Source organism: Microcebus murinus, chromosome 25, assembly GCF_040939455.1.
Source record: "Microcebus murinus isolate Inina chromosome 25, M.murinus_Inina_mat1.0, whole genome shotgun sequence".
Taxonomy (NCBI): Eukaryota; Metazoa; Chordata; class Mammalia; order Primates; family Cheirogaleidae; genus Microcebus; species Microcebus murinus.
Window position 1 is genome coordinate 7,990,575 of NC_134128.1, and position 13,024 is coordinate 8,003,598.

Consider the following 13,024-nt stretch of genomic DNA (forward strand, 5'->3'; position numbering starts at 1 on the left):
TGCAATCATTCCACAGTAAGGCTGCCTTTTATTAAAGCATAACAAACCACCTCTCAATCAGACCTGCAAATGATTTGGGAAAGCAGTTTACAGTTGCCCTGGTCATTCAAACCATATCTTTTCTGCATCTAGGCATCTTCTTAGCCAGTGTCTCTTTTATGAGAAGGAAATGTAGATCAATAAACCATATACATGCATATCATGCATATTATACATGCATGTTATGACAAATGAGAATATTAAGAAAAGCAGAGGGAGCTTTTTGTTTTAATCATATTACCAAACACTCTTCTTCCTGTCTCTATTACCCATCTTAACCAGTAGACAAAAGACTGATAAAAATTAAAATCTTTGGAAACAATGTTTCTAGGAAACACATAAGAAGAAAATTACCATTAGTGACAGAGAAAACTTAATTTTCTTCAGTAGTTATATATCCCTCTTTAAATCTGGTTTTCATTCATAATTTATAGAACAAACCCTTCATAGACTTTGAAGAAGTATACCCTGGAACAAGTACCAAGTTAAGATAATGCAAATTGTGGCATTCTGCTTTGAAATATTAGAATTTATAAGGTAGAAAAGGCTTTGATATTTTAACACCACTCTACCAGCTTTATTAACATAAAGTCAGAGTAGGGGATGGATGGAAGGGTCTTGGGAGGCAAAATGAATTTCTGGGACCATTGGCAAATGTTACACATGACTTTGGCTACTCCCGAGGCTGCTGTGAACTGATGAAGGAAGAGCTGTGTTTTGTTAATACAAGGACTGTGTGTCTCATGTCCTTGATTGTGTCCCCAAGAATTATAGAGGGCAATACCAACAAGACATTAGAAGTTATGGAGAGTAAATTAGACAAATATATCTAGTGTTTTTTAGCCCCTTAATTCTAATTTTAATCAGAATGTGTTTGCCAAGTACTGTGTTCATGAGTCCACTTCCTGCTAATAGGATGCCAATAATGCTATTTGGCAGCAAAAAGTAGGGTAATGCAAACCTGGGATGCGATAGAAAAATAAGAGAATCTGCAACACTCTAGGAATATGTCCAGAGGAAAGCAGCCAGAACAATGAAGCATCGTGAGACCACGATGGCAATCTCTGCAAAGCCTTCCTGGACCTGGGCTTGCAGGCACTTCTATAGCTTGTGTTCCCAACTGTATGGAAGGATCATACCTAGGTGGTGGCACACGTAGGGGTGTGTGGGTGTGAAACAGTCCAGAGGATTCCCATGGTAACAGATCATATTTACCAAGTGCTATGTGCCAGGCACTAAGAACTTTATGTAATTTATTTTGTTTTACTTCATACAACAACCAAAATGAGTTGGCTATTACAGTTCCCATTTAAGAGATAAAGAAAAACTAAAATGACTTGGCCAAATTTGGCAACTTGGCCACAATAACAGAGTTGGTGAGAAGCAGAGCTGGCTTAAAGCCCTGGGTCTTAACCACAATGCTCCTAGGCTGGAAGAGGAGATTTCAGCAGGAGGCTCAGTTTCCTCCAAACTTGAAAATCATATTTTATCTCAAGAAAATCACATCAAGTGTCTGTTTCAAAATAAGTTTCTAAACTGAAAATCATCAAAGGTCAGTTTTCATTTTTTAATATGAAAATTAAAAATAATTAATATGTATATTGCCCATGCTCTGCCCCCCCACCCTACCCCTAATAAATGTTATTCCTATATGTCCACTTAAGTGTTGATCTGTTAATACTAATTTGCTGGTGTGTACATGTGGTGCTTGTTTTTCCATTCTTGAGATACTTCGCCTAGTAGAATGGGTTCCGGCTCTATCCAGGAAAATACAAGAGGTGCCGGATCACCATTGTTTCTTATAGCTGAATAGTACTCCATGGTATACATATACCACGTTTTATTAGTCCACTCATGTGTTGATGGGCACCTGGGTTGTTTCCACACCTTTGTGATTGTGAACTGTGCTGCTATAAACATTCGAGTGCAGGTGTCCCATTTATAGAGTGTCATTTGATCTTTTGGGTAGATGCCCCGTAGTGGAATTGTTGGATCAAATGGTAGATCTACTTGTTTTGCTTTAAGGTATATTGTTTTCCACAAAGGCTGAACCAGTTTGCAGTCCCACCAGCAGAGTAGGAGTGTTCCTATTTCTACGCATCCACGCCAGCTTTTATTGTTTGGGGACTTTTTGATAAAGGCCATTCTTACTGGAGATAAGTGATATCTCATTGCAGTTTTGATTTACATTTCCCTGATGATTAGAGATGTTGAGCATTTTTTCACATGTGTAACCTTAACATTTGTACCCCCATAATATGCTGAAATAAAAAAATATATAAAAGGAATAAAAAAATAATAATTAATAATTGATAAACTTAGAGAAGATAAAACCACACTTTTAAAGAGAGAGAAGAGCTTTCTGTGATAGGGAATGCATTACTTAGCATTTGGAATAGAAAAATATGATCCCAGACTAGTCTGTCAATAGAACTGGAAAATACAGGACTTCTCATGTCTGAATGGTCATTACCAGAAAACCTCACATGTATCATCTAATAGCTACAGCATAACTTCTAGTTATTTTTGGAAATTCACTTGGGTAATTAACATTAATGAGAGACTGGCAAATGTAAATGTAAAGTATTTAAAAGAATAACTCAAACTATTTATTCATTAACTAGGCTATAAACATGCCATCCACACACTGGGAAAGCTAATAATTACTCTCTAATTGTGCTAATTATATAATGACAATGTTGTAAATGTTTGTTTATATAATGTTAGATTTCTCTGACTAATCTTATCATTAGTCAGATTTTGGATTTCTGCCACCATGTATTCATGTATATACTGGTACATGCCAAACTGTCTGAACAATTATTCGTAAAACTGGTTGTTAAAGTGCTACTAGTATTCAAATCAGAAACTTACCACATCCTTAGGAGGAGGTTCTACTTCCTTCTTTATCTTTTTACCCATCCTGGAAAAAGATGCAATAAATGGTTAAAGTGTCCTTTGTGCATTATATGTGTACAAATCTCTTGTTATCTATGTCCATAGAGGAGGTTTATTTCATCTTTTAAATTTTTGCCTCTTAAAAGACATGCAATACATGTGAAAATTATTGCACATGTACAAATATGTTACTTACATCCCATCCCCATTTCAAATGATACAATTTTAAAGGAATTTATTGATGAGATTGCTGAGCGTTAGTTCTGGCTTTCAATTTGGAAAGGAGGTGAATATATTAGTGATATAACTTTTACTTACATAACAGCTGTTATGTAACAATTGTTTACCATGCTTATAGCTCACTTATGTTGGGCTCCAGAGACTTAACCCAATTTACTTTAGGAATCTGCAAGAATATTTGTGCCACAAAGTCAGGGATTTTTGTGTATTTTCTTGCACTGATCTATCCTAAGCACCTACAGCAGTGTCTGGTACATAGCAGGCATTCAATATTTATAAAAATCATCAACTCAGTTTTTAATGGAAGTAATGATTTTATTAATGGTATACGAGATCTACCAAATCTGAATTAACATCTGTATCATTTTCCCAGATAACAAAAAGTTTTCTCTAATGTAATCCATAGCTAAATCAAAAAGCAATTGAGAATCTGTAAGATGTACTCTGGGGAGACCAAGGTTACTCCTTGCAAGGCCCTTTTCTTGCAAGACCCTTTGTCTATGCGGGAAAAAGTCAAGGGTCAAAAGTAACTCCTAGCATTAGGGACACTGACAGCAATTTGTCACATACATTAAAAAGCCACATGTTAATAGAAACTCACTGGGACTTTGGAAAGGTAGGTCCCTAACTTCAGACCACATTACTTTTAAGATCTTTGAGGGCCTGGGCAAGCTTACTCACACTATAGCCAATATATGAAAATGTTAAAATGTACCCATATCCCCCATTAAATGTAATTTTCAACATAAAAATTTTTTTGAAATCATTCAGCAATCAGTATGCACACCTGGAAATTCTTGCAAAATGAGAAAACTGTTTTCAAATTCAATAAAATTTTAACATTAATAAAAACATTTAATTAACATTAATTTTTCAATTTTCTTTTTATATTTTAGAGCCAATATTTCTTTTCTCAAATCTCAAACATCTTTCATAGATGCTTGAAAAATGCACAGGCCCTAGGACTTGTGCCTATAACATTTCAGGCAGACACACAGAAACTATTCTGAACAAATGAGAACCTATCCTATAATTAATTAATCTCTAGGAAAAAATTAGTTCATAGCGCTCTAAAACCAATTCCAAGATATAGCAGCCTTTGATTTATAAAATAATTCTTTATGAATAATATTCAAGAAGCAATTAAATTACACCTCCATAAAGTTGTTTTAAATCATCTGATTTTTCACCCATAAACTAATTTTTCCTGTTTCAGGAGAGAGTTTTTAAGCAATTGCATAATGAAGAGTGCAGCGGTGGGAATAGGCTAACACGCAGAGTTGCAATGATAGAGCCAGTCCTAGGCAATACAGTGAGCATAGAAACGTGTGTTTTATCACCATTTTGGGTGTAATTGTTTTTTTTTGTTTTTTTTTTAAGTTCTTAATGAAGTCTTCATTTTATTATTATTTTTTTTTTTAAGTTCTTATTGGGTGTAATTGTTAAAGGGGAAAGAGAGTAAACAGCTAACACAGGCCAGGGATAATGAGCCTCAGAGATGCTCCTGACTTTTTTTCCTTCTAAAGGTAATACATTTCGTTATAGAGAATTTGGAAAATAAGGTTACAATGAATAAAATAAAAATCATACAAAGATAAGCTCTCGATATAGTTTCTTTTTGTGTGTTTTCTAGAGTGATTTTACCATCCTGCCTGAATTTCTATCTTTTATTCTCACCTTCCCTTTCTGGGATCATTTTCCTACTAAATTCTTAAATGAATGGACAAATCCATGAAATCTCAATCTCCATTTCTCACTCCAATCACCTCCGTTAGAGCAGCATAACTTGCCCTTTAAAATAATATTTATAAATCCATGATTTATCTAGCCAGTCTCTGATTGTTGGACATTTGTTTTAAATGTTCTGGAATTATGGCCAGAGCTGCAAAGAACACCCTTGGACATAAAACTTTCATCCGCACCGCCAACTAACTCTCCAGCAGCAAATTAACCGGGTGAAAAGCTACGGAGGTCAGGGTGTTGGATATGCAAACAAGGCTGCTTCAAATTTGCATCTTCTTGATTATTAGAGCCACATTTTCCCCCCAGGAGCTTATTGAGCATTTGTATTTCTCCTTCGTGAACGTTCAGCCTATGATTTTAAATACTGTCTAGTGGGGAGATTGGCTTTGAGAAATTGGAGCCACCTGAGTTGCTCAAGGACCCCTCTTGGGGAGGCTCAGAAGCCCACCCCGACCCCGCCTAACCCTGCGGGTGCGGGACAGGGACCCACGCCCCTGACGAGGTGACCCCTCAGTGGCGCCAGCAGCCGCGGGCACCGTCTCCTTCCCCAGGTTTTGCTCGGGCCTCTGCCCCTGGCCGGTCCCCGCGGCGGGGCTGCGCGTGCTGCCGCAGACCTCCTGCCTTTACCTGCCCGGAGGTCCCGCGGAGCAGCGGCTCCTCAGACCAGGCCAACTACGCCGCCGCCGCCGCCGCCCGCCTCCGGGTCCTTGTTGTCCCGGGTTGCTAGGCGACGCCGCGCCGCGCCTGCGCAGCTCCGCCCTGGGAGCACGTGCCGGGCTGCTGGAGGCGCCTGGTAGCAGACCGCGGCGGCGCTGAGAGCGGGAGAGGCCCGGCGGGTCCTCGGTTCCCCGAGTCCGGTGCCCGGGAGCGGAATAGACGGCGAATCCTCCTCTTCCTAGTCCCGAGGGCCAACCAGGTGACAGGCGGAGGTCGGGGGGCAGTTCAGCCTCAGCTCGTGGCCCGCGGGCCGGCTGTGGGTTCCATGCTCTGAGACGCTGTGGCGTTCTCCCCGGGCCGCAGTCCCTGCAGAGCGCGCCCACGTCGCCGCCTCCTGCCGACTCCAGCCTTCCGAGCGCTGGGCTGTCCTGCCTGTCCCCACGGAACTTATCGGGGCCCTTTAAAGGCCCCTCCCCCTTCCTCCTTCCCCCCACCCGCTTTCTGCCATTCTTCCTAATCGCCTGGATGCAGAAGCCACCTGCGTCCTTTCTTCCTCCCCCTGCCTCCTCAGAAAAGCCATCGTTTAAGGCATCTCTTGGCCGCCTACAGTTTGTTCCCTGCCTGTTCTCTCTCCTGTATCCTTACTGTCACTTCAATCCCGCTCGTCAGTTTTTGTCCTTCAAGCAGATGACTTCAGTGTCTTGCTCCTTCCAGTCCTTTCTACATACTGCAGGCAAACCAACCTTCCAGAAGTCACTGCTCCAGTCTTGTCACTTCCCTGCTCAAATAAATGTCAGTGGCTTCCTAAGATTAACTTTAAACACATCAGGCTGTCCAGGCTGCCTGCCCCATCGCTATTCCACCTATGCGACCTTATTTCCAACTGCTCTCTCCCACCCGAACCCCAGCCAAACTCTCTGTTCCCCCCAAATTTTCCATACTTTTCTCCTGTAGATTTTTGCTGGTTCTGTTCCTTCGTCATTTCATTTTTTTAGCAAATATTTATTAAGCACCAACTAATGTCCAGGTCATGTGCAACACCCGGAATATTCTTTCATTTCTACTTATGAAGCCCAGCTCGAATGCTATCTTCATAAGAGACTCTTTGATTGCCCTCAGCAAAAATTCTCTCCCACTCCCCCTTACACTTTTTGCAAACTCCAGCTCCCACCTGTCCCTATTGGTCCTCCAGCCCTAAGAATGTTAGATACTTCTTACAATGGCTACTTTTATATATCTTCATGTTCTCTTCGTGCTTTTTAAATCACCTGATAAATAGCTTTCTACATATTTAACAATTCTTTATATTAAGTTTTCTATGGTCAACTATCTGGTGAGATTTCTGTCTCCTGATTGGACCTTGAATAATATACACCTGTGTCAGCTTCCAGATTTTTCCTGTCCATATATAAATATAGTGAAGACTCTCTCATGCTGCATATAAAACACAAAAAACCTCCTTTTGATCCTGTTTCTCCTTCTAGCTGTCATTCTATTGTCCTCTTTCTATTCTTGATCATGATTTTCCAAAAAAAGTAGCCTGCATTAGATACATCCACATTTTAAACTTCCCATTCACTCTTCTGACTGTAGTGATCTGTTTTTGTCCCAGCACTAAAACTATCCAAATCCACTGGATGTTTCTTAGTCCTCATAACTCTCTTGATGATACTTCATTCTTGAAACTCCTTCCTTGATTTTCTTAATCTTCCTCCTACTTTCATGACCATTATTTAAGGTATTTGCTATGCAGCCTTAAATGTCAGTATTTCCCAGGGATCTGTCACTGCCTCTCTTTTAATACTATATGCTTTTGTGGGGTGACCTTATATTTGTGACTTCAGCTATCTCATTTATATCCCCATAAGACTCCAGTACTGAACTCTAGGCTCATATATCCATCCACTGGCTGGACAGCTCCACCTGGATGTCCATGAGCAACTCAGACATCAATACTACCCACCTAAACTCATCATTTTCTCAGCATAGCTGTGTGTTTCTGTTTATTAAGGGGTACCAACACCTACCTAGATACCCAAACAGACCATCAAGTCTGAGAGTCATCTAGACTTCTTCTCCTTCACATACAGTCAATTATTGGGTTCCCCTACAAGTCTCTTGAATGTATTTGCACCTTTCTATTCCCATAACTCAAGTACAGAATGTCACCATCCTTTACCTGAATGCACCTAACAAGCTTTCTGACAGGTCTCCCGTCCTCAAGCCTCATCCTAGTTTCAATTCATCTTCTCCAAGATGATCAAAGTATCTTTGTAAGGTGCAAATCTAATTTGTCTTTTTCCTTGCTGGCTCCAGTAGCTCTGCCACATGCGTGATGAAATGCAGCAAGATTCTTAAATTGGCATTCAAGATCCTTCTTGTTCTGACTGTCTCCTTCCTACTGAAATAGCTTCTCTCATCGCTTAAAAAATAGCAAACTGCTCATCATTCTGCAAGTATCATGACATTTTGTGCCCTTCACTCCTGTAATCAGCCAGAAAACCACTTATACATTTTTCAAAATGTATCTCAGTCATGATTTTTCCAGAAAGTCTTTATTGGTTTCTCCAATCACAAAAATTTCTCATTTTGCGATATCGCTGTACCTTACACTTGCTCAATTTGTTATTTTCATGTGATATTGTAATTTATTCATTTATGTATGTGTCTCCCCACCTAGACTGTTTCTAATTGTTCTTCAAATAACTGTTTGTTGAATACTCACTATAAGCCAGGCAATTATGAAGTTGTTAAAGTGCATCGTTAAATCCCCGCCATAACCCTATGAGGTATACATAAAGTAATTAGCAAAAGGTCATTCCACTAATAAATGGTAGAGTCAGCACTTGAACCAAGGTTGGCTTGACTTCATAGCCATGTTCTGAACCAATACATCATACCACCCCCTCTTGAAATGCATGTTATGACAAGTTGTAATGCATTTTTATGAAATAATTAAAACTGCTATTTGGATTCTTTTTTTTTTTTTTTTTTAATAGATTTAGTCTTTACTGAGTATATGCATTTTTGGGGTCATGTTTCTTTCAACATATCCAGTTGGATGCATTTTTGACAATAGTTTACAATTGTGTAACCAGCCCCACAATGGATTTTCAGAACATTGCCATCATCCCAAATTTCTCTCATGCCCTTTTGAAGTCAAACCTCTGTCTCCACTTCACTTTCTTGGGAACAACTAATCTGTTCTCTTTTCCTATAATTTTGCCTTTTCTAGAATGTCTTATAAATGGAGCCACATAATATGCTGCCTTTTGCGTCCAGCTTCTTTAATTATACTTCTAAAAGTATAATGCTTTTGAGATTGGTCCGTGGTGTTGTGCGTATCAGTAGCTTGTCTCTGTTTATTGCTGGGTAGTATGCACGGCATGGATGCACAAACTCCACTTACTGGTCGATGGACATTTTAGTCCTTTCCAGTTTTGGATTGTTATAAATAAATCTGATTAAATATACAGGTTTTGTGTGAACATATGTTTCCCCTTCCTTGGGAAAATACCCAGGAGTGGAATTTCTGGGTCATATGCCATGTGTAAGTATAATGTTATGAGGACCTGCCAAACTGCTTTCCAAAGGAACTATACCATATTTGCGTCCCCATCAGCAATGAATGAGAGCTCCAATTGCTTCATATGCTCTACAGCACTTGATAATGCCAGTCCTTTTAATTTTAGCCCTTCTAGTGGGTGTATAGCCATTCTAGTGGGTGTATAGTGGTATCTCCTTCTGGTTTTAATTTGTATTTGCTTCATGACTGATGGTGATGAGCTCATGCTATGTGCTTGTTAGCCATTTTGGTACTTTTCTTTGGTGAAGAATCTGTTCAACTATTTTTCCTACTTTTAATTGGGTTGTTTGTATTATTATTGAGTTGTAAGATTTCCCTTTATATTCTAGATACAGGTCATTTATCAGATATATATTTTGGAAATTTCTTTTGCCAGTCTGTGGCTTATCATTTCATCCCTTAAAAATGTCTTTTGAACATCAAAAGCTTTGAATTTTGATAAAGTCCAATTCATTCATTTTTTAAAAAAGGTTAGTGATTTTGTTTTATTTTGCTTTTGTCCTACCTAAGAAATCTTTGCCTATCCCAAAGGGAAAAAAATAAAGTTTATCTTACGTTTTGTTTTAGAAGTCTTATAGGTTTGACTCTGACATTTCTATGTATGATCCATGTCAAGTTAATTTTTATATATGGTACGAGATGGTTTGAGGATCACAATTTTGCATATGGATGTCCAAATGTTCCAGTGCCACTTGAAAAAAAACACTACTCTTTACATATTGAATTACTTTGGCACCTTTGTCAAAAATAAATTTATCCTTTGCAAGTTATTCTATTTCTGGTCATTATTCTGTTCCCTTGATCAATACATCTATCCTTACCCTAATACCACAATCTCTTGATTATTGTGACTTTACAATAAGTCTTGAAATTAGGTAACAGGAGTCCTCCAAATGTGTCCTTTTTCAAATTGTTTTGACCACTCTAAGTTCTTTGCATTTTTCTACACATTTAAAAATTAGCTTGTCAGTTTCTACTAAAAACCTGCTGGGATTTTGATTAGAATTGCATTGAATCTATAAATTTAGGGAGAATTGGCAGCTTAATGATATCGAGATTTCCAGTTTATGAACACAGGATATCTCTTCATTTATTTGAGTATTTTAAAATCCCTCCTCTGTGTGCACTTATATTTTTAAAAACTTGTACCTGAGTATTTTGTGATTTTTTTGATACTATTGTAAAGAATTCTTGAAATCTGAATTTTGAAATTGTAAAGATTCTTGAAATTTGAATTTTGAAATGGTCATTTCTAATATAAGAAATACATTTGATTTTTGCATATTGGTCTTGTATAATGTGATATTTTTAAGCTCACTCATTCTAGTCAATTTTTTTGTGTGTGTGTGTTGTCTTGTTTTGTTTTGGTTTGGTTTTCTTGCCATGTTGCACTTAGTGTACCCTTATTATCCTTTTAATATCTGTAGTAATGTCCCCTCTTTCATTCCTGATATTGCTAATTTGAAAATTGATTCAAAATTATATATCCATACAAAAACCTACACATGAAAGTTTATAGCAGCCTTATTTATAATCACTCAAAACTAAAAGCAACCAAGATTTTCTTCAGTAGGGGATTGAAACAAGTACTTACTTGTTGAAACAAGTAAGATATACCAGAAACACTGCTTAGATGTGTGTGATAATGTTTTAGTTGTAGGATAAAGACTTCCCATCAAGAGGTTATTCCAAAAACGCTAGCAGTGAGAGAACTCATTGTTTTAATTACAGAGAAATGGTGGTGTAAAAATTTTCTGTGAATCTATAGTTGGCATTAAATGATATCCTCAAAATGATGAGTCTAAGCCACTGTTGTTGTATCTGTTTAATCTTTATGCAAAAGATTAAGATCAGAAAAAAACTCTCGGCTGGTTCAAATATAAGAGGATTACCAGTGAAAAATTGTGTTAAGAGTTTGAGTGAAAAGAGGAATTGAGATTTGTGTAGGTATAAACGATTCTTACTTTGCAGAGTTGAAGGTTAGTTGTCGGCTTAAAAAACGTGTTAACTAACATTTTGAGCATCTTCATAAACATAATCCAAGATTGGACAGACTGCCATGAAATACAATACCCAGCACTGTCAACAGTAATGGAGTAAAGAAAACTTGCTACTGATGTTTAGTAAGTGTTGTAATTTTTACACTAAAGAATTAGTAAGAACAGCGGAAGCAATATCCATTTATGCTGGGAGAAAAACATTATTAAAATTTTGAAGTGCTTAACATGAAAACATTCTAAAGGTTTCGAAACCCATTCATCATCACAAAATATTTCAATGTTGCATTTGTCAAAGAAAGAGCTGTTGTATTTTAAAATGATAATCCTATGAAACATGGTTTTAAAAGTTTAAAGATCAAATGATCTGATAAAGGGCAAGAAAGCAGCTTTAATTCATTAAAGAAAAAGTGATACTCTACTATTTGCTGCCTCTACTTGTGTAAAACATAGTGTCTGACCAAGGTGACAGTCAAGAAGGTGAAAGGTTTTGATCAGGAATTACATGTAGCAGTTTTGTGTTGCAAATCAGTGTGTGTGTGGGGGGGTATAAAATAGTTGCAGGGGCAAACTCTACTATCTCATTTAAAAATGTGAGGCGACTTTATTTGTCAGTGGTTTGCATATTAAGTGTTTGATATATCTTAGTTTTTTATTTCATTTTCCTTACCATAAACATGTAACATAAGGAATATTTAATAATTTATTTTTCTCCAAGCTGCCTACTAACTTTCCCCAAATTCCTCCAGTTCATCTCCATGTGACTTACAAATATTATCATTTTCTGTATGTGTCTCAGTGTGGAAAAATTGGAGAACCACTGATGTAAAGGCTTGCTCCCCACCACTAGAAGTTTCTGGGTGGATCTACTGAACTTTGTTCCCAACAGTCCTGCTCTAGTAACTTAACATTATGCATATATGTGGGAATTATTAAATGTGTCTTTTATACAATGTATAATGAGAGTTAGTCCCATCCTTTCTAAATCAGTCAGCCTTCTTTCCTGATACTGAGGTATTTGAGCAGCAAATCGACTATGGTAATTTATGTTAATTTACAATGTTATAGTTAAAATTGTAGATGAATGCAAACTAAGGCTAAGGCAGGTGAGAAATCTCGATGGATTTTCCTACCCTACAGCAGAAAACACTTGTTTTGCATCTGAATTATTACTGACCTTCAGACTCCGCTTCCTTCTTCCCTGGACTGCGTCCCAGTCAAGGCAGCTATTTCCATGGCCAGAAGACATTTTGTCTCCCCACCTTCTATGTTTTACAGTCGTGTTCCCGGGTACTGACACCCTCACGCACCACCCACAAGCACTTTGGTGCTGTTAGTGTTGGAAACTAATTAAACCACATCATAGTATCAACTCCCCCTAGTTAGCAACTTGAGAGTCTTAGCATAACAAACCTCATTTGATTCAGTAGATATGTTCCAGAAAATGTTTTTGGAAAGAATTTTTGAAATCTAATTATGCTTTGAGAACATTAAGAGCATTTACTATTTTGAGAAATCTGAGAATGAATCACTTTATAATGGACTGAATGTTTGTGTCCCTCCCCCCAAATTCATATGTAGAAACTCTAATCCCCCATGGGATGGTATTTGGAGATGGCGCCTTTGGAAGGTGATCAGGGTTATATTAGGTCATCGGGTAGGGCCTTCATGATGTGATTATTGCCCTTATGAAAAGAGGAGGAGACATGCGATCTCCCTCTCTCTCTGCCATGGGAGGGTACATTGAGAAGGCAACCATGTGCACATGAAGTGGGCCCTCACCAGACACCAAACCTGCCTGCACCTTGATCTTGGACTTCCCAGCCTCCAAACCCATGAGAAATAAATGTGTGTTGTTTAAGCC

General features: G+C 38.1%; 1 protein-coding gene across 2 annotated transcripts in view; it reads right to left on the minus strand.

Annotated features, from left to right (window-relative positions):
* The window catches only part of ARMC3 (armadillo repeat containing 3), an 89,149-nt gene extending 83,431 nt beyond the window's left edge, over positions 1-5,718 (minus strand). The window contains exons 1-2 of one of the 2 annotated variants that reach the window (XM_012767303.3): positions 5,548-5,718; positions 2,914-2,962 (exon numbers count right to left, since the gene is read on the minus strand). In XM_012767303.3, coding sequence (XP_012622757.1) covers positions 2,914-2,961 — 48 coding nt within the window. In that variant the 5' untranslated portion in view covers position 2,962; positions 5,548-5,718. The remainder of the gene's footprint in view (positions 1-2,913; positions 2,963-5,547) is intronic. The other variant, XM_075997644.1, reaches the window with a different exon arrangement.
* Between the last annotated feature and the right edge of the window lie 7,306 nt (positions 5,719-13,024).